At 30.7% G+C, this 26,262-nt stretch overlaps 4 protein-coding genes across 6 annotated transcripts; 3 read left to right on the top strand and 1 right to left on the bottom strand.

Moving 5' to 3' along the window:
- The first annotated feature begins 369 nt into the window (after window positions 1-369).
- On the top strand, window positions 370-3,651 carry BLOS1 (GCN5L1 family protein). Of its 3 annotated transcripts, none has more exons than XM_085665450.1 (4): window positions 370-600; window positions 684-889; window positions 2,053-2,161; window positions 3,486-3,651. In XM_085665450.1, the coding sequence occupies exons 1-3, from the start codon at window positions 486-488 to the stop codon at window positions 2,140-2,142; spliced, it is 411 nt and encodes a 136-aa protein (XP_085521576.1). In that variant the 5' UTR covers window positions 370-485; the 3' UTR covers window positions 2,143-2,161; window positions 3,486-3,651. The 3 variants fall into 3 exon arrangements, with proteins under 3 accessions (XP_085521576.1, XP_027939288.1, XP_027939287.1); XM_028083487.2 differs by lacking the exon at window positions 3,486-3,651 and adding an exon at window positions 2,281-2,660; XM_028083486.2 differs by lacking the exon at window positions 3,486-3,651 and adding an exon at window positions 2,276-2,660.
- Window positions 3,652-7,118: 3,467 nt separating this feature from the next.
- Window positions 7,119-10,209, top strand: LOC114193327 (peroxidase RIP1-like). Its single transcript, XM_028083071.2, has 3 exons — window positions 7,119-7,373; window positions 9,040-9,234; window positions 9,437-10,209. Exons 1-3 carry the CDS (start codon window positions 7,155-7,157, stop codon window positions 9,995-9,997), a joined length of 975 nt encoding a protein of 324 aa, XP_027938872.1. The 5' UTR covers window positions 7,119-7,154; the 3' UTR covers window positions 9,998-10,209.
- Window positions 10,210-13,689: 3,480 nt separating this feature from the next.
- On the top strand, window positions 13,690-15,721 carry LOC114193267 (peroxidase RIP1-like). The gene is made up of 3 exons (XM_028082995.2): window positions 13,690-13,899; window positions 14,428-14,622; window positions 14,919-15,721. The coding sequence occupies exons 1-3, from the start codon at window positions 13,690-13,692 to the stop codon at window positions 15,477-15,479; spliced, it is 966 nt and encodes a 321-aa protein (XP_027938796.1). The 3' UTR covers window positions 15,480-15,721.
- A 3,798-nt stretch (window positions 15,722-19,519) lies between these two features.
- On the bottom strand, window positions 19,520-21,772 carry LOC114193268 (cationic peroxidase 1-like). The gene is made up of 4 exons (XM_028082996.2): window positions 21,541-21,772; window positions 21,214-21,405; window positions 20,173-20,338; window positions 19,520-19,983 (listed from the first exon to the last, which is right to left on the bottom strand). Exons 1-4 carry the CDS (start codon window positions 21,751-21,753, stop codon window positions 19,598-19,600), a joined length of 957 nt encoding a protein of 318 aa, XP_027938797.2. The 5' UTR covers window positions 21,754-21,772; the 3' UTR covers window positions 19,520-19,597.
- Between the last annotated feature and the right edge of the window lie 4,490 nt (window positions 21,773-26,262).

Genomic DNA, 26,262 nt, shown 5'->3' with positions numbered 1-26,262 from the left:
ATAAGACTTGAAACAACACATTCCTTCTACATTTAGATTATCTTAAAAGTAATCTTAAATATGATTTGGATTTTCAAAATTTAAGAATTATTTTAATCACTTAAATTTAAAAGGATATCATTTTAATCTTTTAGTTTTCTTGTCAAGATTGAAACAGTTAAAAGAAAACATTTTAATAATGTAACAAAAGGAACTAAAAATATTTTTTAAATTTGATGGATTAAATTTTTTTTTTTTTAATTTGAGAAGTAAATTTCGTTCAATATTTTTCTTTCAAGAATATAATTAAACCTAAAATAATAATGAAAAATCTAAAATTATTAATTTATTCTCTGATTCTTTTCTTCTCTTGGTTACTTTCTTCTATATTTGTTTTTGAAGCAAACAGGGCCAAACCAATACTGCATCGGGAAATTTGCAGGGAAAGTTCTTGCGACGAACCAGAAGAGAAGAAAAAGGGGCTCATTCACTTTGTTTTGAATCGAATGAATGGAAAAGGGTACGTGGTAATGGAGGGAGAACCAAAAGGGTTAGAAGCTTCACTGCACCATTTGCTCGAACTCCACCACAACAAATCTCTCGTCCTTACCCAACGAACAGGTATCTCTCTTTCCCCCTTCTTCTCCTTCCATCAAAATTCAATCTTGTTTCGCTAAAACCAACTTTCTTCATCTGGGTCGCAGAGAAAGCCAAGAAGGACGCCATCAGGAAAACTGAGCGCGTTTCTGATCTGTTGGTGGAAGCAGTCAATGGCGGGGTGCAAGAATCCTTCATCAACCAGAAGCGAATTGAGCTCGAAATTCGAGCCCTTGCTGCCACCATCGCAAGGTTCATGAAGCAAACTGATCAGTGGCTCGCTACCACTCATGCCCTCAACACTGCTCTCAAGGTGCCACTACTTACTTTCTTGCATTCATCGTTTTTAACATCGATCAATGTGCTGCTTCTTGCTGAAATTAGGGATCGGTATTATTTAAATTTGTTGTTATCGTTGTTACTTGCAATCAGGGTTTTAATTTATGTTAGTGCCACAATAAGGGTCTTAGAATCTCTAAAAACCTCGACAATGCCGATGTAGACAGTATTTAAACCTTTTTTTGTAATGTTGTTATTATTGTTGTGTTTTGCATTGGAGACAGCTCTGGCTAATTTGTGTGGATCAGAATTAGAAGGGAACATGTAACAAAACAACCTTGGTTGTTATTATTGATGTGTTTTAGACAGTTCTATTTGTAAAAGATTGTTTTGTTGTTACCATCGTCATCTAATTTCAAATGAGGGTACATGTTTAGGGGTGTGATTAACATGCCTGCTCTTGAAATTACTGGGCAAGGTTTTAAATTACAGTGGTTGCAGTTTTATCATAATCTTTTATATTCCAGAAAATTGTAGACAGTGACTAATGGGTCACTAACTGTGGCCACAATGCTGATGTGAAGACCCAAAAATCCTTGGTGTACAATTGGGTTGCTGACCATTTTCTAAGCAAACTTTTTTATTGAGTTTGCAATTGGGCTGGTAAACTAAAATTAAGTAAACCTAGACTGTGATGATGTTTCTTCCTGTCAGATCTTCATTGTGCTTTAGATAGATGGCACCATTTTGAGTTTCTCTATTGGCACTTTTTGACTTATGAGAGAATTAAGAGGTTTGGTTCTACGTCTATGGTTAGGATATCCCAATATTTAAGATGGTTGTGATTTTAAGATAAGTGCAGGAGTTTAATTCTGGCAATAGGCAGCATCAAGTTTTAGGGTAGCCATGGGATGGGATAAATGGTTTAGTACCTAGAATCCCCTTTTATTTTGAGAGACTCCTTATACAAAATTATAGAATGGAGTATAAAGAGGGAATTGAAGGACAGGATTAATGTATAGTTTCTTCTCATAAATTTGGCTCATGTTATATATATATTGTATATTTTTCTTTGGATTGCAATGCTAATCGTCAAAGATAAGCCATTTAAAGTATGATATGTGCTTAACTTATTATTTATTTTTGACTTTTATGAAGTGTGGTTAACTTGCTATGAACTTTCATCTGAATTCATAGGAAATTGGAGACTTTGAGAACTGGATGAAGATCATGGAATATGATTGTAAAAATATCACCACAGCTATACAGAATATTCACCAAGAGTGATACTACTGCAATTGTTCATGTATGTCAGCATATAATTCTAAATATCTAATCCCTTTTCATTCATTTTTCTATTCCAAGCATAATACCAAATATCATGCATTAGTTTTAGATAACCATTTGCCTTTGTTTTCAGTGTAGTAACTGGATTGAAGAAGGAAAGATTGATTATTACCCTTATTCTTCATAAGTTATGAGCTGCTACCATTTGCCTCTGCAAATGTTCAAATTTCAAATTTTCAACTATGAAGCTTTTGAGTGCATAAAGGAACAAAAGAAAAACTAATGATGCTTTATCTTTGTGCTTTTTGTCATAGAGCATTGTGTATTTGGATATAATAGATAGATAGAGCACAGTTCTTGATTTTTTAGCAATAATCATCTTCCTTCTGCATTTTTGCTGAACAGTCTTGTATTCCAGTTCTTTTGCGGGCCTTTGCCCGTGAATATATTGTTGTAAATTTCATCTATACATTTTCTAATAGTGGTTTTAAGTCATACTTGCAAAGAAATTTGAGCTATGTATTCAGTCTTTCCCCTGTTTCTGCTCTTTTCTGCTTTCTTGTAGCACTTTAAACATGTTTGTCAAATTTAAAAGTCTATGCACACTCATGGAACGTCAATGGGCTCTACTAATATACTCACATTACATAAACTCGCAAGTGTTAATGTGATATAAAATAATTCCTAAAAATCAGGTGGGAAATATTAGTCTAGTTTAGAGATGACAAATGAATCTTTTCTCATGGGTATTGTCTTAACCCATCTTAATTTTAACAGAAATTTTTGAATAATATCTGAATTTTTAAATTAGATATGTCAACAAGAATGTTTATGTACATATTCATCTCGTCTTTGTCCTTATATTTGTCTTTGTCCTCATATCTATCTTTGTTTTAAGTTATTAAATATTTTTAATTTATAAGGTAACGTATAAAACTTATATTAACTTGGCTAGATAGGAGGACGGGAATGCAGATAATTTTTTGTTTCGAAATATTGATGGAGAAGTGAAATCCACATCTGAAACCTCCCTTTGCATTCCTACTCCAGCTTACTGATTTTTGTAAATATTATGTAAAATCATTTAATGAACTAAACTTGCATACAAATCCCAAGTTCACAACATTTAAAAACATGTAAATATGAAGACGATCGACCTAACAGAATCATGCAAATAATTTAACCAATGACCGAGCGGTTTGAAGAATAGAACGCATAAGTAACAAGTGATATAACAGTTTGCTGATAGCATTAATAACATAGCAGATTAGTGAAACAATATTTGTATTTTTTGCTGGGTTCATTGTCGCTGTCTAGTTTGCCATGAATTGCTGGTTTTGCAGAATAATATTTGTATGCTGAATGCTGGATCACAAGAGTGCTGCTTGTTGGGTCAGAGCTTGCTGAGCCATGAGTTTGCTTTATGATTGAGCAACAAGCTTGCTGTGTTACTATGAACAGAAAAAGTGTATGTGTGAGGATTTTGGAAAGAGAACAGTGCTTGGAAAGAGAACCAAAGCATGATCGTTTTAGATAGTTTGGGAGCAATATTAATTAAAAACAGTATAAGGGTATCTTTGGTTTAACGTTTGAATCAATTCTACGATGCAGAAACAAGAATTAGTTGTTTCTCGGTGAATTTTTTACTTTAATTATTTTTGAAAACCAAACATAATTTAATTTTGTGATAAAAAATCAATTATAATCAATTTTATATCAATTTGATGCATAACCAAATATGGATTAATTAACTCCGTTCTGGACTTCAAATTCAAAGAATTAGATAGAGTTTGATTGAATTTACTTCATTCTACTAACAAATGTATTATCATCCAGCTTTACGCATACCTTTTATAGAAGATGAGATATGAATTAACTTTTGAATTGCGTAAACTTTTGTAGACTCAATTTAGTTTAGAACAATTTAAAGTGTAATGATAGAATCAATAAGATTCACATATGATAAAAAAAGTTATTGAAAGTATTGTTTACTAAATTTGACAGAACAAAAGGTATTTCATATTAATATATTAAGGTTTTATTAGTAATTTAGTTTTTATATTTAGATTTTTATTTGTTTTTATTTTTGCATAACTTTTTTTATTTAATTGAGTTTCAATTTTTTGTTAAATAAAGTCAATGTTATTTATTGATAAATTGATATTAACAAGATTTGGAAATAATCACTCCAGTTATTTTTTTTTTCATTCAATTAAACTTTTATATATTTGAAGATAATTTAAAAAATAATTTACTAATTAAATCTTTTATTAGATTGATGAGAAATTTTTCGAACTGTGTCAAATGACAAAGATTCACATTTTGTCATATTATCTAGAACTTAATTAAATTAAAAATCTAAAAATAGGAATAAAATAATAATTTAATTTGGTAGCTTTGTCTTTCTGTGTGCTTGATTGATGGTTGCGGAAACAGTAACAGCAAAAACTTTTTCTCCTTTTTCTCTATGCTACCCTCTATTATAAAGCCTCTCATTTGCTTATGTAATACACAATGATGCAGATGCTAACTTTACTATCAACACTTTCTATTTAACAAAATGTAAAAGATGGTCAACTTGATTTTGTTTATCTATTTTTAAGAATAAAAAAAACACAGTTTTGGTAGAACTCAATGATGTTGTCGGTTGAATAATTTAACAGACTCCATTGACTGGAATATGGGTCCTTGTCGTTGTCCTGTAATTGATCACCTTTTAGATATTCCCCCCAAAAAAAATCAAATGCCTTTCTGCAACAACTTTTGGGAATATTAGCTGTTCCCTTCATAATTTGTAAACAAAATAATATAATAGATGGTGTGTGATAAATCAACGAGTTAGGTTTATGTAGCCATGCTATGCTAATCTAATCTCTTTTACTTATCATCCACGTAAGTTGGTCCTTCTGCAAAACTTATCTATAATGTCCAAGATCATTGCATTTCATATTCATTATTTCTCAAATTTTTAATAATCAATCATCTTAATTATTCAAGATTTTTTGTTAGTGTAATTTGATTTCGAAATTACAAAAGTAGTGAGCTTTTTAAAAAATGTACAGTGATAGTAAGTCGTGAAAAAATATGGTGACTTCGTTATAAAGAAATTGTGTGAAAATAACACGATTTCATTTACATCAATTTGAAGTTGTGACATGTTTTGGCGACTTTAGTGCATTTCGTGAAGTTGTTGTAGTGAGACATGACTTTACTTAAGCTAATTGCAATTTTGGACGAAAGTAAAATCGTCTCATATAGACATGATTTCAGTTGGAAATGAAATCGTCATCAAATATGTACAATTTCTGTATAATGTGATATGTGTTGAAGTCGTTGTAGCTTTGTATGACTTATTTGTGAATACCTTTTTTTTTATATTATTTTAATATTAAATACATTAAATAAAAGTTAAATAGTTTTTGAATAAAAGATGGGAGAAGAAAGTAAATAAAGAATAGAAGGAAAAAAGTAGTTTTACTTAATAAGAAGTACATCTAATAACATTCTTGGTAAAGAGAAAATAATATATATTAAAATAAAGTAAACAAAGTTGACATAATGTAATAATGTTTGGCTTTTTTATATTTGAGGATCGATTTTAAGTTGAATTTGTTAAAAAATATTATTGTAATTTTTTTTTGCGACATTAAATGTAAAGTTGTCTTCCATCCAGTCAGTTTCTTCTTTTTTTTTTTTTTCAAAAAGTCGTTTAGGTGTTCAGTTTTTGTTCATGACGACTTCACTTTTAGATTTTTTTTTTTGTTTTGATTGGAACAAAAATAAAAAAATAAATTGAAATAAAAAAAAGCATTAATCTACTGTTAACAAAATTTTGTAAAAACAAAATATAAAAACGGCAAGGTTAAAAAAACTGAAAAATGAAAATTTTGAAAACAAAATATAAATCTGCAACGTTTAAAGAAAAAAAAAACCTAAAAATGAAAGTCACAACTTCATTGTTCACAATAATAGAAATCGTCCCCTATTACGACAACTTTGCTTTTTGAAAAAAAATAAAAAGAAATCGGTTGGGTTGGAGGACGACTTTACCTTTAATGTCGTCCTCCCTCATATAACCCAATTTTGCAATAAAATTTTCAACAAACCCTATTTTACAAATTTATGGTCAAAAGGACTCCAAAATATTAAAAAACCAATGATGTTAGTTACACAAAATGAAATTTTAGTCTCTATCTAATTGTATATATTATGATCAATATTTCTGTAATATGAATATTTTGATTTGTTTGGAATATTTAAGCTAGCCGAGTGTATATATATATAACAAATCTGCAAATATTTTTCATAAATACTTAATAAATAACAGGACAGATAATAAAACAAGTTTTTTAAGCAGGACAGTCCAACCCATTACCATCTGTACTTGCACCTATACAAAACATGTTTACAATTTTAGATCTGAAGAATAGTACCATGTTCAACACAAATCATTAGGAGATGAAAAGAAAAAAAGTGAAGGGCGAAACCTAACAAAGATCCAATAATGACATTTCTTTCAATTGTTATTAATCTTATTTGTCAAATATATATTATATAGCTGCATGCATATGTCTTATATATATTACATGAGTTATTACAAATAGTCAGTGACAAGCACATATGTAAAAAAATACGATACAGATAAAAATTCTCTTAAGTAATAGATTTACAGAAAGAAGAGAAAAGAAAAGAAGGTTTTGTTGTGTATGCAAGTTTCTCTATTCATGAGATGTACTAAGATACACTGAAAACTCATTATATAAAAGTTGGAGGTGGTTTTGATTATTCCTCCTTTTCTATTTCATGTTGCAGTGGCAATAATAAAGCTTTTATATTTTGGTCAAAGGTAGCAGTAGCAGACAATATATATTGAAAAAAATATAGAATAATGTTGTTAACAGTAAAGATAGAATAATGAAAAATGAGAGGAGATGGCTTGTGGTTGGCATGCTCCTTCCCTCTATATAAGTCCTTTTGTTTTGGTAGGAAAGTTATATGATTATAGGTTAAAGATGGCTTCTTCTCATATTGAATCATTGGTTGTGTTTGTGGTCATTGGCATGGTGACATTAATCATCCCTGTCAATGCAAACCTCTCTCCTCATTTCTATGATAAAGTTTGCCCTAAAGCATTACCTGTTATAAGGTCAGTGGTTCAAAGAGCAATTAACAGAGAACCACGCATTGGAGCTTCTCTTCTGCGCTTGCATTTCCATGACTGCTTCGTCAATGTAAGTATAAACATTCTTAACAACAATGTTTATCTAAGATTTTAACCATTAAATAACTCTACTATCTCAACATGTCTGCAATATACTTTGCCAAACAAAGCTTTATTCCTTAAACATGTGCTGTGCTGTGCTGTAAGTTTGATCTATTTTGTATTAAAAAATATTGACTGATCGTTCGAGAAATTTCAAAATAAATTATGTTGTATTTTCTGGGATTAGCTTGAATTATATTTACGTATAATTAATGGAGATCTCACATTATTTCAAAATATATAAATAATACAAACTTTACATATTAAAATTATGAATTTAAGTTTATTTTAACAAAATTTATTATTTATTAAATCTATGATATTATTCGTCATTAGGTTAAAGTTCACTTCATAAGACTACTTATTTCTTTATCATAGAGATGCAACTGTTTTCTTTATTTATTTTTTTATTTAAATTTAAGTGGTGTACATGTCAATGTAATGAAAAGAAAAAGTCATCGTAAAGTATTCAGCAATACTATTCCGAGTATATGAATAAAAGAAACACTTTTTTCTTTTCTAAATTATCAGTTTGCCTCACTAGAACTATTTTTGGTGATGCATATACCATACGTGATATTCATTCGATTGTATGGGATATGAAATTTCTTACTCTATAAGAACAAGTAAAATATCTACAAAAATTATGTTGGAAGAATACGAATGTGGGTGGTTTAATTTTTTTAAAGGAATCATTGCAATCTTGGTTCCAATAATATGAAGATTAAATAAAACTATTAGTTTTTCCTTTGGGCATATTCACTTTTTTACATTATCATTTAATCATAAATTATGATTGATGGAATTTTACAATACCTTTCGTAAAAAATTATTATAGATGATGATGTGTGATTAAATAATAATATAAAAATGCGTTTTACAATGTTAATACGTAACTTTTCTTCAAGATGTATCTCCACAGCCATCTTATTTAAATTATTTTTTTTTCTATTGTGATTTTTTAAGAGTAACTTTTACACTAATTTTATATAATTCTGTTTTTCCTATCATATCACCTTCATTATCTTTAAAGATTCTCTTTCGGCCCTTTTAAAATTGTATAAATCCACAAGAGTCTGAAATTTTCTTTTCCACATTTTTTTAAAGGTTTGCATGCATACATCGAAAGGAACTTTGTTACAAATTGCACGTACACCAATGCTTCAATATATATATATATATATATATATATATATATATATATATATATATATATATATTTTACTCTCCTTTTTTTCAATCATTGTTCCTATAACCACTTTCTATCTTATCATCGACGTACCATAACAGTGGACCAGCAAGCAATAATTAACTGAACTCTATTATTCTATACGCTAGACAACAGAAATCATGTTATGATATGAAACTATGCAGAATAATTTAATTGCATGGAGAATAATGCACACCTAACACATGGCTGCTAGCTTCCATTAATTTTTCAAATAAAAACAGCACCTTACTGTAATTACAATTTAAATTTTCATGATCTCCAACAGTATTTAAAAACTTTTATATATGCCTTGTGAGCTGTAAAATGAGCTATAGTTAAAACTATACTAATCACCATGTCAGTTCTGCTATAGTGCTGTGATTTAATTTACTGAAATATAACAGAAATGCATTTGAAACAACAGGGGTGTGATGGATCCATTTTGCTAGATGACACCAGAAACTTCATTGGCGAGAAGACAGCTTTTCCAAATAATAATTCAGCAAGAGGCTTTTCTGTGGTTGATGAAATCAAAGCAGCAGTTGACAAGGCCTGTAAACGGCCAGTGGTGTCGTGTGCAGATATCTTAGCCATAGCAGCTCGTGATTCCGTAGCCATTGTAAGTGTTATACAACATTTCACAAAAGTTCATCTGAAAGTTTTAACTACGAGTTTAAGTCTCTCGTGGAATAAAAATAAGAAAGTTGAATATTAAGAATGAAGATAAAATTAATTTTGTGAAGTTGAATTAAACTTAAATTTTTTTTATTAATATGATATCATAATTGAAACTATAATATGTTTGTCTTCACTTTCAACAGTATGGGGGTAAAGACTTTTGGTACCAAGTGTTGTTGGGAAGAAGAGATGCAAGAACGGCAAGCAGGGATGCTGCAAATTCAAATCTTCCTCCACCAACCTTCAGCTTCTCTCAGCTTGTTTCCAACTTCAAAAATCAGGGATTGAATGTGAGGGACCTTGTGGCTCTCTCTGGAGGCCACACCATTGGCTTTGCAAGGTGCACTACGTTCAGAAACAGAATCTACAATGAATCCAACATTGACACCAAGTTTGCAGCATCTTTGAGGAACATATGTCCTCGACGTGGTGGAGACAACAACTTAGAAAAATTGGATGCTACTCCTGCAAGAGCTGATTCCACGTACTTCACCGATTTGCTGCACAAAAAGGGTCTCCTCCATTCTGATCAAGAACTGTTCAAGGGAGAAGGCAGAGAAAGTGACAAGCTGGTGCAGCTATACAGTAGAAGCACTTTGGCTTTTGCTAGAGATTTCAAAGCTTCAATGATCAAAATGGGTAACTTGAAGCCTCTTACTGGGAATCAGGGAGAGATCAGATGCCATTGCAGAAGGGTCAATTAGAATCGGAAATTACTAGGTCTGAGTTTCAATAATGGTATGCAGAGGAAAGAATAAGAAGCTGTATGTATTGTTGTACCATATTGTATTATATGCTTGGTCATGTCAATTTTAGACGTGACTGTGTATTGTTCAACGAAACATTTTGCGTGTTGTATGTGTTGTTTTAAGCAACTTCAAATGATCAATAGTTGAACTCAAATGGTAATCTAAAACCTGAGACGTGTGAGATTGTATTTATTCTTAGAAATTTAAGTGTGTATCTAAGTTTTATATTGACTAGAAATAATGTAGAGTATTATATAAGAGATAAATACACAAAAACCCCTTGACTTAAGGTTTTAGATTAAAAGTTATGTCAATACCTTATGTAATTAACTCAGATCTTATTGGTATTGTATTTTCTCATAAAACTCCTCTTATAAACCTATCTCATGCATTTCAAGCCGATAGAAGGAGTTATGATGTATGAAATTGTTTAACCTATCTAATTAGAAGCCTATATTTGTTGAATTTAGAGCAAAATTTTAACAATGACAAACTACTTTTTTTAAATAAAGAAGGTACCACTTTATTATTTTACTTTGATTAAAAAATAAAAAAATAATCTAGTTAATTTTATTTATAAAAACGTTTTCAAGTTTGTAAAAAAATAATGTTTGTTAACAGATAATTTTTCTAATTTATAATATCTCGTGAATTGCATCAGAGAATAAGAAAATAGTAATTTATGCAATTGCATTTTATTCTTGTACTTGGTGAAGGAAACTCCTTTTTTTTTTTACTTCAAAGTATCCGAGCAGCATATAAGTATTTGAAGGCCAGTGTGATAACTACAAGGCCCAACCTCAATTTAATTCAGCTACTGATTTAATTCATAATATTCTTGTAAGGTTTGAAAGCACATTCATTCTTGTATGTCGGGTTAGATAAATAAGGTTGGGTAAAATATATAATAATAATAAAAAAATAATTAAGTTTAAGTAACAGGTTAAATTTTAGTGCAAATGATGTTTTAATGTATATAAATTTATAGATATATTTTAAATTTTATTTTTAATGATATTTTTTTTGGGTTAAAATGAAATAGTAAATTATATTAAATCAATAGTTAATAAAAATTTAATTAAAATTATAGACATGATTTTTAAAAAGATTCAGTATACTTATTTATTTACTTAAAAATAAAATAAAAGAATTATTTTTAAATTGGCTCAATATGAATCCACACCTGAATAACCTACTCAAATTTGTCTTAATCTCAAAAACCTCTATCCGGCTAATTCGATAACTTAAATAACGAAATATAAATTTTGAAATATTAAATTCAAGTTATTCTAAATTGATCAAATTGAATCTGAATTTGATGTAATCCAACCAATTTTCATGCCTCTCAATTAATTAACTAATAATTTAACTTTATCAATTAGTATACAAAAAACTGGTCAAGTGACATGAATCATGATCCAACTCAGTGATGTCCAATTTTTTAATTAGGATCAACAATTAAAAAGGAAATTAGTTTTGTGAGCGACTATAACGGTAAACATTCATTTAAGTTCGTAATTTAATCGTGGAAGTTTAATACGAATTTAATTGGAATGTAGATTTATAAAATTTAAAGGTCATATTACAATATAAAATATTAGAAATCATATAATTACTTGTTATTTTTTTTTCATATTATATATATATAGTCAAATGACTTTAAGTAATTTTTTCAGAAAATAAAGTACTAAGATGATTGATCTGAGTATTTTCTTTTTTCATATGCGAATTTAGACTGAATGCGGACTTAAATGAGTACGGACTTAGACGAGAGAAAAAAGTAAACATATTTAAACACAACTTCTTTGTCTTTCTTTATTTTCTCGGTTGATAAATATATTTTAGATTAATTTTTATTAATAAAAAATAAACATCATAGTTGTTTAGATCTCAACCAATTAGATAATATTGTTTTTTATACGTTGAAAAACTAAAGTCAAACTTTATAAACAATCAAAATAAAAAACACAATTTTAATCGTTACAGCAATCTCTTATATTTTTATTACAATATTGGTCTTTCAGAGTAGTTTAACCTTCTCTATTTGGAATTTTTTTTTAATATAGTATTTATCATTATATATACATATAGTTTTTAGATTAGAATATTTTCTTCGAAATCTCTCCATAATGAATCATCTGTATAATTTTATAACAAAAAGTATTAAAAAAAGAAAAGCTATTGTTGTGGAAGGAAAAAAGGTGTTTATTTTTTTTCTTTTTTTATGATTACATAAGAAAGTGTTTGTGGTACATTAGATTGGCTTTCCTTGTCCAACAACTGCTTAGAAGTTTATGTGTCCCTTTTAACTTTTCAACTCAATATATATAATACAATCGTTGTGTATAGTTAATTAAGAAAACGTGTTGGGTAACTAATGGACTCTAATCAACAATCTAATTAATGTGTTTTCTCATGCCACTTTATTAATTATATGTTCTTAATAATTATCACTCTCAACAACATATCTAAAGAGGCTTAGCTACAGCAATTTCTAGATTCAAATTTTCTTTGATACGCCATCAAATTTCACAGCCAGCAAGATTAATATTTTTTAGAGGGATAATTAAAACTCAACAATATATTTATATAATATTTTTTTCAGGTCAAAGATGAAACTTTAGATTAGTGCCCTTATTATATACTCTCAACAATCTATTGATGCAACTATGCTAATTACTTTTTTAGCGTTTATTAAACGAATCAAGGAAAAAAGAAGAAGATCAAATTGACCTGTTTTTAGAGTTAAATAAAAGATGTTAATTTAATATTCTTGACGTGAATCTATTAGAATTGGGCTGATTGCACGTGATTTGGACTAGAATAAGATTAATTGAGTTTAAATAGATTTGAAAAAAAAATGAAGTGGACATTAATATTTAAATGGGTAAGATATTGGTTTAGTTTAAGTAGAGCTTTAATTCAAGAGATTAATTTAAGCAATTTTAGCTTATTTGAAGTTCAAGATTTTTGGGTGACTTGTTTTGAGTTTAACTACTAGAAGGGACTCATAGGATTCAAACCCTAATTGATTATATTAGTTGGTAATTACTTAATCCAAAAATCATAAAACAATTAATTAGTTTTTCATTACTCTTAGTCATTATATTTAATTTCATACTTAATAACACAAACGCGTATTGATTAGATAGAGGTCTAGTTTCTCAATTAAACTTTCCACTAGCTAAATATCACAATTTGAAAACACTAGAGATGAGATATTTTGTTCTCAAAAGTTATGTTTTTGTTTCTTTAATAGAAAAAATCATATTATTTTATTTTTATTCCCTATTTTTAAAAGTTTATTTTTGACTAAACAATAATAAAATACACTTTCCAATATTTCTTATACAAATATTTAACATCATAACATATAACATAGTCTTAAACCAAATAATCCTCACGAGTATATAATTAATATAAAAAGGGAAGTTTTGTTAAACTTAAAGTAAATATTTATGATACAAGCAAATTTTAAAACAATATCTCACTTAAAAAACCATAAGGGATTTTTCTAACAAGGATATTATATTATATGTTGGTAACTCAAACAAGGAATTAAGGTATACTTAGAATCTAGTTTCTTTACATCATTCTCTCCTATATATAAATCCTATACACTTTTGCTACCAACACAAATCAGCACAATGAATTTTCATCTTCAATCTCTTCTTCTGCTTACTTTGGTGGCAACATTTATCATCCCTACTTTTGCTCAGTTAAGTCCCGATTATTATGACCATGTTTGCCCTCAAGCATTACCAATCATATACTCAGTTGTTAAGCAGGCAATTCTTCATGAAAAACGCATGGGAGCATCCTTGCTGCGTTTGCATTTCCATGACTGCTTTGTTAATGTAAGTTCCACTTTATTTTTTCCTCAAATTATTGTTACATAATTAAAATTCATTTCAATTCCACCAAAGTTCTCATCAATTGACATGCTCCCATATAAAATACAAGACTTGAGTTGGAAATTACACAATTCACATAAAAGATGTAATTTTTTTTGACAAAAATTGCAAACTTTCTTGTACAATTTTTCCAACAAAAATTATAAACTTTCTCGATTTTGACAAAAATTACAAACATTCTACTCGCACACAACTACCAAATTCCTAGTATACCCAAATGACTTTATTAAGTTGCAGTGACAACTCTAACTCTAAAAACAAGTCTTTAGTTGTTTTAGTACTTTTATACTACTTCTTCTGGTATTAATCGACATGGGATTTTAATGAGTATCTATTTGATAACCGAACGAAACAACTGTGATGTAATATGATGCGTACGGTACAAGTCAGAACCTAATAACAAAATTTGAAGCATTATAGTGTCAAACAAACGTACCATGAACCTAAAATGTCGGCGTGGGAAAACTACAGGGCTGTGATGGATCAGTGTTGCTAGACGACACACCTTTGTTCTTGGGGGAGAAGACTGCATTTGCAAATCTGAATTCAATCAGAGGATTCGAGGTGGTTGATGAAATCAAAGCAGCAGTTGATAAGGCTTGCAAACGTCCTGTAGTATCATGCGCAGATATCTTGGCTGTAGCAGCTCGTGACTCTGTAGCCATAGTGAGTGCAATCTAAATCTTTCATCAATTCTCCTTCTGCAAGAAATCATGTGTAGTTAAAACCATGTTCATAGTAGTATCTATCCAACTTCTATATACATACAGTAAAATAGTGTTGATGAAAGTGTCACATCGACTCAGTTTACGATACAAATAAGTGAAAGTAAATCTCAACTTATGAACTGATCTTGTAAGATTGAGTTAGGTTTAATGTTCGATTCTTAACAAAAAGTTCGGTTATATTTTAACCTGTTTTGTATACATATATTTTGCTTGATGTGTGCTAATTGTTAACAGTTGGGTGGTCCACAATATTGGTACCAAGTGTTACTAGGCAGAAGAGATGCAAGAAAAGCAAGCAGGGATGCTGCAAATGCCAATCTTCCTCCTCCATTTTTCAACTTTCAACAGCTTCTTGATAATTTCCAAACTCATGGACTGAACCTCAAGGATTTGGTGGTTCTTTCTGGTGGCCATAGCATTGGATTTGCAAGGTGTATTAACTTCAGGAACAGGATCTTCAATGACACCAACATAGATCCCAAATTTGCAGCCACTTTGCGTGAGTCATGCCCTCGGAGAGGAGGAGACAATAACTTAGCACCATTTGATGCCACTCCTTCAAAATTTGACACCACATACTATAACGCTTTGTTGTACAAAAAGGGTCTTCTCCATTCTGATCAAGAGCTATTCAAAGGTGATGGTTGTGAAAGTGACAGTTTGGTGCAACTATACAGCAACGACCCTTATGCTTTTGCCAAAGATTTTGGAGTTTCCATGATTAAGATGGGTAACTTGAAGCCTCTTACAGGGTCCTACGGAGAGATCAGATACAACTGCAGAAAAGTCAATTAGCACTGTTTGATAATGATTTCAGCAACTGTTTGATATAAAGTCATATATATGTGCAAATTTTTATACTCGATGTTGATAATAAGACTCTTGGTTCAAAACTTCACATAATGAACCGCAGAGAGTTAAAAAATTGCGAGATGTGTTGCTTGCTGTTACTGTTAGTATTTTTCTTTGCTTCTTTTGTGAGACCAATTGCCTTGTTTCTTGGAAGTGTTCATATTAATTAAAATTTTATGTGGTTACTACTGTGTAATGGTATACTCAACTTTCTTTCATTAGGGAACCATTGACGTTATATGCTAATTAATTTTCAAAGCATTGTTTATATTTTGACCAAGCTTTTTCAGTTTATTAATGTTCATTTCCTTTTGTAGTTCAGTATTCTGTATGCATGAACTGTTTGACCAATGTTTTGATATTTATTTTGTGACAGATCAACTGTTGAATCATTCATTGTCATGATAACTAAGGTGGTATTCTGTGTTTTGCCCCTACGTTTTGGAGTGTAGTAACCTTAAAAGAACAAGTGGTTGTAATGCATATTAACTATCAAAGATAATGAAACCAAATCCATCTTATTTAGACACATTAATTACAGATTCCTTATGGTTCACTGTGTTAAATATGTTAAAATTCTGACACAAATAAAAAAAATATTGAAGCATTTATGAATTGAAAGTTTTATGTTTTTGAAAATAAGATCTGTGTCAAAAATTTAGACACAGACTCATTAACTTGTTTTTCTTTTTCTGCTAAACGGGCTATTATTTTAGAAAGAAAACGTACCATGAATCAATTTAGACATTTTGGTTTATAAGTTTCAGAAGTTGTGTCAAGAATGGAATTTTAACTTAACTCAAACTTATAAAATAATTTTATTTCTAGTCCACGTAGATCTCCAACACACCTTCTCATATCGGGCATAGACCCAACAAATGACACTACAATAGATCTAATAAACATTAAATCTTTTAGGATTGATTCTAACGTGTTAAGAAAGATTTTAAGTCTAACTCAACTTTAGAAAATCAGATTGTAAGATGATATTTGCATCCATATATATACTTTAAAATCGTCTTATCTTTAGTAAATATCCGATCTCCAAAAAATTCAACAATTTTATTCATACAAGTTAGTAAGACCATGTCCGAATGGTTCAAATCAAAAGAACGAAGCAATAGGAAGATGTATTATTGGGCAAATAAAGAATAGACCACACGTTTTGCTGTACTGTTCAATAATTGTTATATTTTATTTGGTGTTTAATGTAAGGCCCCATTTCTTTTCTGCTCTAGAGTTGGTGGGCTGCCCTTGTAAGTGGGCCTAAAGGTTGGCCCAACGTATATAAACCCTGCTATGTTGCTCTAATCCCATCTCACACTCACTCTTTCAGAAATTAGCCGTCAACCCTCTCACCAAAAAGAGCTCTGCTAGGGTTCGTTTCTTCATCTCGAACAAGTCCGCTCAAGCTCCGTTTTTGTTTTCTGCTCCTTGTAAGTGATCCCCAATCTCATGCCTTTTCCACGTAAGAGCTATTTTCTGTATTCCTTCACTTAAGGTTCCATAATAACGTTGTTCTGCTACTGTTCAGTCGTTCCGCCAATTTTCCAGCCCGTCTCTCGAACTGCCGTGCTCCAAGGTCCCGCGTCGAAGTTCTGTTAAGCCGCTTTCCAAGTACGGGAAGTTAGGGTTTTAGTTTCGAGTCATTATTTTGAACCGTGTACGAGTTGGTTGCTGATTTTATGGTGTGATATTTCATTCTGATATGTTAGAGTGTTTTACATGAGTAGTTTGGATGAAGAACATGGTTGTACAGTGACGAACAGTGGCGAGACCTGTTAATCTCGCCCAAGCGAGTCCATCTCGCCTAGGCGAGATGAAACAGGGAAGCTCGCCTAAGTTTTTGCACGAAAGGTCGCCCAGGCGACTCGCTTAACTTTTGAGCGAGCAGGCAACTCGCCCAGGCGAGAGGGATTTCGCTTAAGCGAGATCCCGCATTGCTCCTGCACTTGTTTTTGTGCTCTCGCCTAGGCGAGGGGGAGGCTCGCCTGAGCGAGCATGTCTCGCCTGAGCGAGACCCCTCAGCCTGAGCGAGATGCTGGGCGAGACAGTGTTGTGATTTGGATGTTTGATGTTTCCTGAATGATCTGTTTTGGTTGAGTATGATTGTATGATGATTGACCTGTATATAACGGAGCATGAAGTATATTCTTGGGTATGATTCATGAATTGTGGATGAATGGGTTGGTATGAGATTTAGCATGTGAAACGAATGTGAAGTTTGAAATTAAAGGAACATGGTATTAACATGAGATGAGACACTAGACCCATGGGATGGTGAGGATCAGAGGTATGAATTCAATATGCGATGCGTATGAGGAATAAATCTCATGGATGGGTATGGAATTGTAAACATGCTTTTGATGTTCTCCGAATATATTGTTTTATGAATGTTGGTCCGTGTCAGCATGTAATTCCTTGGGGTCTCTAGGTGAGACCTCCGGGGCTACGCTTCAGTGGTCGGGACGTAATTCCATGGCCTCTGTTAGTGGGTGTCCATGGTGGTGCCCCATCTGTATAACTAGGTAAGGATTCAAGGTAAGGTTGCATCCTGACACTCTGAGGAGCCAGTTAGTCTCACCTAGAGCGGACTGACTCCTGTGGTGAGAGTAGCAGGAGGCCTGAAATCCAGTAAGGGCTAACCTTGTGGTGAGGGAGATTTGATTTATCGTAACACTTGAAACACATAGCTCAGGATCGAGCAGCTCAGGATCGAGCAGCTCAGGGTCGAGCAGAGGTATCCACCACAAGTGCAAGCATCCGCTGAATCCGACCAAGTTATACGTATCCGGATGAGTCGAGTCGAGTCGTAGTGTATTGAATGAAGAGTCATGACATGTTTGGTTGTTATATGGATGTGAGATGATGAAAATATATTTGACTGTATGATGAGTATGTGTTGGCTCTAGCTTACCCGTTTTGTTGCATGACTGTGTTGTATGTGGTTGTTCTTCCTTGCGATGATCATCAACTTGGTTGATGGGAGCAGATGGGCGAGGTTCTCGTGGTCAGCAAGGAAGCGGTGATTCAGTAGCTTAGCCATCTGGGCTGGAGGCATTTTATTTACGATTTCTTTAGGGTTACGGCCCCTGTATCATCTTATGATTTCTTACTCTACACTCTTTGTTAGATTGGTATCTGTTTTATGTCGGTATCGTGGTGTGCCAGGTTTTAGGGGTTGCGTTAAGGACCCCAAGACTACGCTGCTATACTTTATCGCGTGACGTTTCCTTTAATTTCGTTTTAATAATTAAATGGGACGTTACATTTAACACCACTCTTCTTCAAGGCTTTGAGTTCTTCCCTTTTCATTGACTCAATTAGCCATAGCACTCAAAAATCAAAGGTTAAAATAAATTTGTAAATTTTTCAAAAGTTAAAAACATATTAAAATATAAAAAATTTAATTTGGGTATTTTAGTCCGAAGGATATATTATACCTCTAATAGTTATGAAAACGTAATCTTTGTCAACACAGTTATTTTATGAATTATTATAATGAACCAGTCACTCCCCTGACTTAACTCAACAACCTCACTAACCAAAATGTTGATTGGAGACTAACAAACAAACAATTTATAAATTATTGACAAAGGTAGTGTTTCATGTTCTGATATAGATGATCTAGTTTATTGCATTTCAAATAATTAAGTGACCAAATTTATTTTAGAAAGAATAATAAAATAAGCTGTTCTGCATTTTCAGCTGGTTGGAACTATTGTCGTATGAAACTCTTCTGGTTTTTCACTTGTATATAGTTAGCCACTATTAATGCTTTATGGTAATTGTAGTAGTACATTGTAAAAATACACTAATGTAGTACATTGATGCAAAGACTTCAATTAACAAGCCACAGAATTTCAACACACCACTTTCCATTACTCCCCTCTATTTTGAGAGGACTGAAGCTTCTAATCACAACGCCTCACACTTAAATTCTTAGATTATTATCACTAAACATACACAAGGAAATACCATAATACAAGAAAGATCACATATATTGTGACTGCATGAGCATTGTTTTTTTTCTTTTGCTCATCTTATTTTCTTAGTAACTTTTAATTAACCTTGCGGCAATTAGTACGAATTTGGCCACTTTTCCCTGTTAAGGGGCTAAGGTTTCCCATTTTGACCATGGCAGAAGCAAAGTCTGCATAGAAAGCTGAAGGGTCATTGCTATAGGTAGTGACCTGAGAATCTGTAGAACCACCACCAAACAACTGTTGATCAGAATGCAGAAGCCCCTTTTGGTTGATGAGATTCTTGAAATAAGCATTGTCAAATAGAACACTTGTGGTGACATCAAGTGGGGAAAGGTTGGTGTCTCCACCAGTGCTTGGACAGTTTGACTTGAGTGATGTTGCAAAGTTTGACTCAATGCTGCTTTCATTATAAACCCTCCCTCTAAATAGCTGACACCTGGCTAGACCTGTTGTATGAGCTCCTGTATGTTCATGAAAATTTCAGAGATGAAAAAACGTAGATTGACGAAACATATTTTAGTAGTAGTTTATGGATCACATGTGATAATGAGCTCCTGTATGTTCATTAAAAAACATTCATCACATGTGATAATGTTGCATGCATAATCTTGCTTTGATACATAATCAACTAGAGAGTAGTTCTAATTTACCTGCCAGTGCTACCATTTCCTTGGCGTTAAATCCCTTGTTTGCAAAAGCAGATATAAGGGCACTAAGATCCATTAGTGGGGATGGAATATCCTTAGTGGCAGCATCTTTACTTGCTGTGGTTGAATCTCTTCTGCCTAACCCAACATTCCATGATGGACCTCCCAACTGAGAAAAAATCGACAGAGTAATAACAGTTTTAGACTATCATATCATCGTAAAAAAATTCTGTATCGTAAATTTATGGACTAAAAACATATTTTAGTAGTAGTTTATGGATCTTTTGAGAGAGTATCACATGTGACTTATGAAGTCTGAATACAGACATGGGGACACAGATACAACACACGGACACAGAGATACGACTCAATTGAAAAATATAGAACACGGGGACACGACATGTATATACATATTATTTTCAAACTTTCAACTAATACATTGTCAACTAACACATAAATGAATCTAATTTATCTATCTAATATCCAAAAAAGTTAAAACTAATGATCATATAATACTTTTTCTTTATTTTTATAATCATAATAGGAACTTATGTGATAAATTTACAAGTTTATAGATTTTTTAGAAAATCATTGAGTTTGTGATTATTAATATTGTGTATGAGTCATGTTAAAATCATGTTAAAGACAAAAAAAATATCTTTCAAATTGAACACTTTACTAATACTTGTCATACGAGTGTCGGTGTTCAATACGTGTCAAACACGAGACACGCCATTAATAAGGCGTGTTCAAGCTTCATAGCTCGTGACATATAACATCAATGAGACATGAGTCCAACCTACACAAAAGATATTGACACCACCCTTCAACCCAAAATCTTAAGACAATAGTTTTATAGGTTTTCATTCTTATATGATATTCAACTTTTTTACTTTTATTTAATGTAAGACTTAGAATCATACTTGAATTTCGATCTGTCGCAACATTAAAGGTTTAAGAATGTAACAAACAAACAAACAAATGTATGGTAGCATTACACAAAAAGTTTATCTGTTCATATCTATTGTATGGTATTAAACTTACTGCAACAACAGAATCACGAGCAGCAACAGCTACAATATCTGCACAAGAAACAACTCCGGGACAAACAGCCTCCACTTTAGTTTTGATGTCATCAATTACATCAAAACCTCTCAAAGAATTCACATTTGCACCAGCTGATTTCTCTCCAGTAAAGCTGGAAGTGTCATCTAACAGAACAGAAGCGTCACATCCCTGCACAAGTTGTGTCCTAATAAATCAGTTCACAGATATTCTATTAAACTTTTGTATGAAAAGTTTTAAAGCTGAGAAAGTTGATGAATTTTGAATGATATATGCATGAGATTAGTTGAAAGTGAGAAAACATGCATTGACGAAACAGTCATGGAAATGAAGACGGAGCAATGAGGCTCCCATGCGATGCTCCTTGGCAACTGCACTGATAATTGAGGATCTGATGATGGAGAGGGCTTGGGGACACGTCGATTCATAGCAACTTGAAGTTAGCTGAGAAGTAACCATGGCAAACATGCAAAACAAAGTGGAGAAAGAAAAACTATGAGCATAAGAATGAAATGCCATTGTTTAATATGATGCTTGTGTCTTTGCACTTCAAGCTTTATTTATAGTGAGGCATGAGCACTCCATTTTGGACCCTATGCATGGACCAATTTTATATCCATGCTTAATTATGATCCACTTCAATTTTGGTATGATTTCTATATACTAAAAATGCATAATATGATTACTTTTCAGAATAATTGATGTAAATATATAAAATGTTTGAGAGAAAGAAAAATAGTGCTTATTTGTTAGTTCTAATTTTACTATTTGCGTTTATTATTAAATTTTGTTGCGTGATTGAAAAGAGTTTTTTGAATGGTGAAGCTAGTTGGGTCCATCACACTTGGACTACATTGCCTAATCTTGAAGAGTGCTTCTTAGCAGTTACAAATGCTACCAAATTTCATTTTTAGTCAAATATTCTTTCACTTTTTCCTCTATTTTCCCAAGAGTGGACTTTTATGACAAAATGCTCGATTAGGTTGTGAGTCCTATTACTTTCACTAATCATTGTATATTCTTATTAGTAGAAACTAAATCCTAAACCGATAAAAAAATAAAAAGAAAATTGATTTTTACCGGTAAAAATAAATATAAATTAAATGGGACATTCGGTTTACCCGGGCTACATAAAAAAAAATTGTCAAAAATAATTAAAAAAATTATATTAATATATAACATGTAAAATTCAAACAACAAAGGATGGACAAAAACACATTTCTAAAAACAAAATCATTAATGGTATGTTTGTTTCAGCCTATCAAAATGGTCGATTTACAGGGAGAAAGTCATCAAAATAAGATAAAGTAATCACAAAAATAAAAACTTTCTTCCGGCTTTAACTTTCTCTCTAATTTTCGTAATAATTTTATTTTTAAATAAATTTAATTTGTAATATCAATAATAATAATAGGTTTAATTACTTTTTTTGTCTCTATTTTTTTCGGAAATGTCAATTTGGTTCTTCAATATTTAGTCTCAATTTAGTCCTCAATTTTGAAAATTGATGTAATTTGGTCATTTTCAATAAATTTCTTGAAACTAATTAATAATTTTTCATAAAATTGAAAAATTGTAGTTTTTAATAAGGATGATTTACTTTCTTGTGTTATTACCAAGGATGATTTACTTTTTTAGTATAATTAACATAATCCTAATATCACTTTTGATGAAAAATCATTAATTCGCTTTTAGAAATTTAATAAAAATAATCAAATTGCATCATTTTTTTCAAAATTGGGATCAAATCGAAATTAAAAAAATTAGATAACCAACTTAACATTTTTGAACGAAATTAAGAATCAAAAGAGTAATTAAACTTACATAATAATAATAATAATAAATATAAATAATAATATTTTTTCATTTTTATTAATTAAAATATTTTTTCTATGTCAAACATATCTCATTATTTCCTAACTTTCATAAACATTCATCTCAAATTCCGTCACTTCTCACCATCTTTTCCTTGATCAAAATAAATATTCACCTCATTTTTCCTAAAATCGGACTCCAAATCCAAACACATTATATATTCTTATTAGTAGAGAAATTCTCAAGACATTTGTCTCTCATTGATTGATTTCTATTAGAAAAGTTCCTTATTTCTAAATCTCTAAAGAGTTATGATTGTCAATAAAATATTTTTTGCCTTTGTCTTCCCTTCCACTACCATCAATAATCCAGTTCACTACTTTGAAGACACTATATATTCATTAATTCATTCGTATCTATCATACTAAACTTATACTAAACTTATAGAAAAATCATAGCCAAGAACCACACAATCATGCAATATATCTTTTCCTAAAAATCCTAGTGTCTTCTCTCCTACTTGTTGAGAATTCAAATGTGAGTTGAAGTTCTATATTGAGTAAAAATGATAAAGTTGAACACCTATAAGAAAAAATATCTATAAATTTATTGTTTTAAGATTTTAGGTTAAAAGTAATATTAATCATTTATATGAGTTGGTCTTAAATCATATTTATGTAATCTCTGTATACAACACCACCACCACCACAAGCATCAACGGATCTTAGTTGATCCGTAGGGTCATAGTCCTCCAAAAAAATTTAAATTTTTTAAAATTATATGCAATATATATTTTATTTATGAAAATTAAATTATGTATATTTTTATTTCTTTTATAAATTATAATATTTAATGTTAATAAATAATAAAATATAAAATTAAGCAATAAAGAATAAAAAATTTATTAAAATATATTTTATGTTCTCTCATTGTATTTATCTCCTACTCTTCATATATTTTTTTTTAAGAAAAAAAAATAGGAAGTTAGACGTATACAAACTCATAGTTTGTATTTTGATTACTCATATGTTCTAATAGTATTTTGATTAATAAATATTATTTTTTATCTCATGAGTTTTTTATGTATTTTTTTGTATGAATATAGAATAAAAAGTTATGTACTATATATTTTTTCATAACTTTTTGTGACGTGATTATCATATATTTTTCTTTTAATAATTACATCTCTCAATTTGTATTAAATTTTGATAAATTATTTTTTATTTTTTTGACATAGGTATATATTGATGAACCATAAAAGAATAAATTATTTTTTAGAAATGATAAGAAAACCCCTAAAAATGAAAACAAGATAGATTTTACTTCTCCACATATTTTGAATTCTTGACATACTTTAAAAAATAATATACTAAGAATCTAATTTTTAAATTAGAGAGAACCTTTTATAAGATTTGATAAGATTCAAATAATTATAATTGTAAAAGATAAGTTTGTATTAACCTTTGGGATATATATGAATTTAAATATATTATTTTTGGACCCTCCAAATTTTAGGATCAATATTTGCCACTTACCACAAAAATAACTGTATATGTATACAAGTCATTTCACCCTATTTTGAATGGCAAAATAATCTATGATAAGCGTAAAGTTAAAAAACGAGAAAATTGCTATCGAATATTTATTTGTGGTTCATGTTTATCTTGACTTGTGTTAAAGAAAAAGTTATTATTATTACTCAAAGTGAAGGTGAAAACTCAAAGTATGGTTGATATTAATCTTGTTTAACCAAAATAACTTAGTTTCTCTCTCTCTCTCTCTCTCTCTCTCTCTCTCTCTCTATATATATATATATATATATATATATATATATATATATATATTTTTTTTTTTTTCGTGATTAAACTTTCAATTTTTTGGGTTGAATCTTCGGAGACTTTTAAGAGTGCACAAGAACAGTTTGTAAGAGCAATGTTTTTACACGTTTCAAGAAATATTTTGTATACGAGCATAAGAATATTATGGAGAGAACTACATATGGTAGGCATTAAAATGCTTCGTGTACGTAGCTGGAATTTAAAGTCTACGAGATTTTGAAATCAAAACAGTGAAACTATACATGAATTTCGAAATGACAAAGGATATGTGCAATACGTGACTAAGTGATTTTGAAACATTTTATCACTTCTCACTGATAATTGTAATTCTTTTTGTGATTTGTAAGATTTCCCATTTCACAAAATAAATAGTTTCTTGGGAATGTGAACAGATGATAAAAGGAATCAAATTATAGTCAACAAAATTATTTGAGAAACTTATAGAAACTAAAGTTTTGCAAACCCGCCAAACCTTGCAACTCCCCCAAGTGTTGGTTTCAACTATGACTTCTAAGTGTCTATTGCCTCTGTCTTCAAATCATGAACATAATAATAATAGAATACTAATTCCCAAAAGTAAACTTGGAAGATGGTTTGTGAGAGTAAGTGAAGAACTTGGAAGCAGGTGAAAAGTGTGTTGGGTGCATAAGTCAATTCTAAAGTAAAAGTTGGAGATAATGTCACCAATTTGTACTTAATCAGGAAGGTTTTTTTTAATAATTATATAGTAATTAGAGTATGTTTGAATTGAATAGTTACATGCTACATTTTCATTAGAATTTGGCTATATGCAATAATACCTACTCCAAGTACTTTTTATTCCATTTTGCTAACACCCCACTAATCCTTATTTGAAACTATGAATCACTTTTCAAACAAAAATCTCGTTCAAAGCAAAAACAATTGTTGTTAACTTTGGATAAGCTTCAGTTTGACTATTTATTTTGTATAACAATGGTAAGTATCACTGCCACTATCCTAAGGAAATTTAGCTTATGATATAAAAGTAGTAATAATAATGTGCATGCTATTATTAGGGTTAGAGATATATGGCAAATGGAAGATGCTTCTGAAAGCCGATGCCATATATTTATTTATACTAATGATAAAATTAAAATTATATATAAGAAATACTCCTATTGTAAACTGGTTTGTTTTTGAAAATTGAGTTAGATTAAAATTAGAAAATTATATATAACGTGGGGGTGATAATGATTGGGTTTGTGGATTGTAAACCATTTTGACACATACAACATAAATTAGGTCAAATTATTCCTTTTTTTCTCTGTTCATTTGTGGCAAAACTTAAGACAGAATTAATGCTGGCATGTGTTACTGTGCTCACTTGGTCTCTTTTCCAATCTATAAAGACCGT

This window comes from Vigna unguiculata, chromosome 8 (genome assembly GCF_037176805.1).
Source record: "Vigna unguiculata cultivar grain cowpea cultivar isolate G323 ecotype 2 chromosome 8, ASM3717680v1, whole genome shotgun sequence".
Taxonomy (NCBI): Eukaryota; Viridiplantae; Streptophyta; class Magnoliopsida; order Fabales; family Fabaceae; genus Vigna; species Vigna unguiculata.
This window is presented reverse-complemented; position numbering and strand designations above follow the sequence as displayed.

Coding starts and splice junctions, on each gene's coding strand:
- BLOS1 (XM_085665450.1), top strand. CDS start 486: ATGAATGGAAAAGGGTACGTGGTAATGGAGGGAGAACCAAAAGGGTTA. Junction 601..683: donor CGTCCTTACCCAACGAACAG/GTATCTCTCTTT, acceptor TCTGGGTCGCAG/AGAAAGCCAAGAAGGACGCC. Junction 890..2,052: donor CCCTCAACACTGCTCTCAAG/GTGCCACTACTT, acceptor CTGAATTCATAG/GAAATTGGAGACTTTGAGAA.
- LOC114193327 (XM_028083071.2), top strand. CDS start 7,155: ATGGCTTCTTCTCATATTGAATCATTGGTTGTGTTTGTGGTCATTGGC. Junction 7,374..9,039: donor TCCATGACTGCTTCGTCAAT/GTAAGTATAAAC, acceptor TTGAAACAACAG/GGGTGTGATGGATCCATTTT. Junction 9,235..9,436: donor CTCGTGATTCCGTAGCCATT/GTAAGTGTTATA, acceptor CACTTTCAACAG/TATGGGGGTAAAGACTTTTG.
- LOC114193267 (XM_028082995.2), top strand. CDS start 13,690: ATGAATTTTCATCTTCAATCTCTTCTTCTGCTTACTTTGGTGGCAACA. Junction 13,900..14,427: donor TCCATGACTGCTTTGTTAAT/GTAAGTTCCACT, acceptor GGAAAACTACAG/GGCTGTGATGGATCAGTGTT. Junction 14,623..14,918: donor CTCGTGACTCTGTAGCCATA/GTGAGTGCAATC, acceptor AATTGTTAACAG/TTGGGTGGTCCACAATATTG.
- LOC114193268 (XM_028082996.2), bottom strand. CDS start 21,753: ATGGCATTTCATTCTTATGCTCATAGTTTTTCTTTCTCCACTTTGTTT. Junction 21,406..21,540: donor TCCATGACTGTTTCGTCAAT/GCATGTTTTCTC, acceptor CAACTTGTGCAG/GGATGTGACGCTTCTGTTCT. Junction 20,339..21,213: donor CTCGTGATTCTGTTGTTGCA/GTAAGTTTAATA, acceptor ATTTTTTCTCAG/TTGGGAGGTCCATCATGGAA.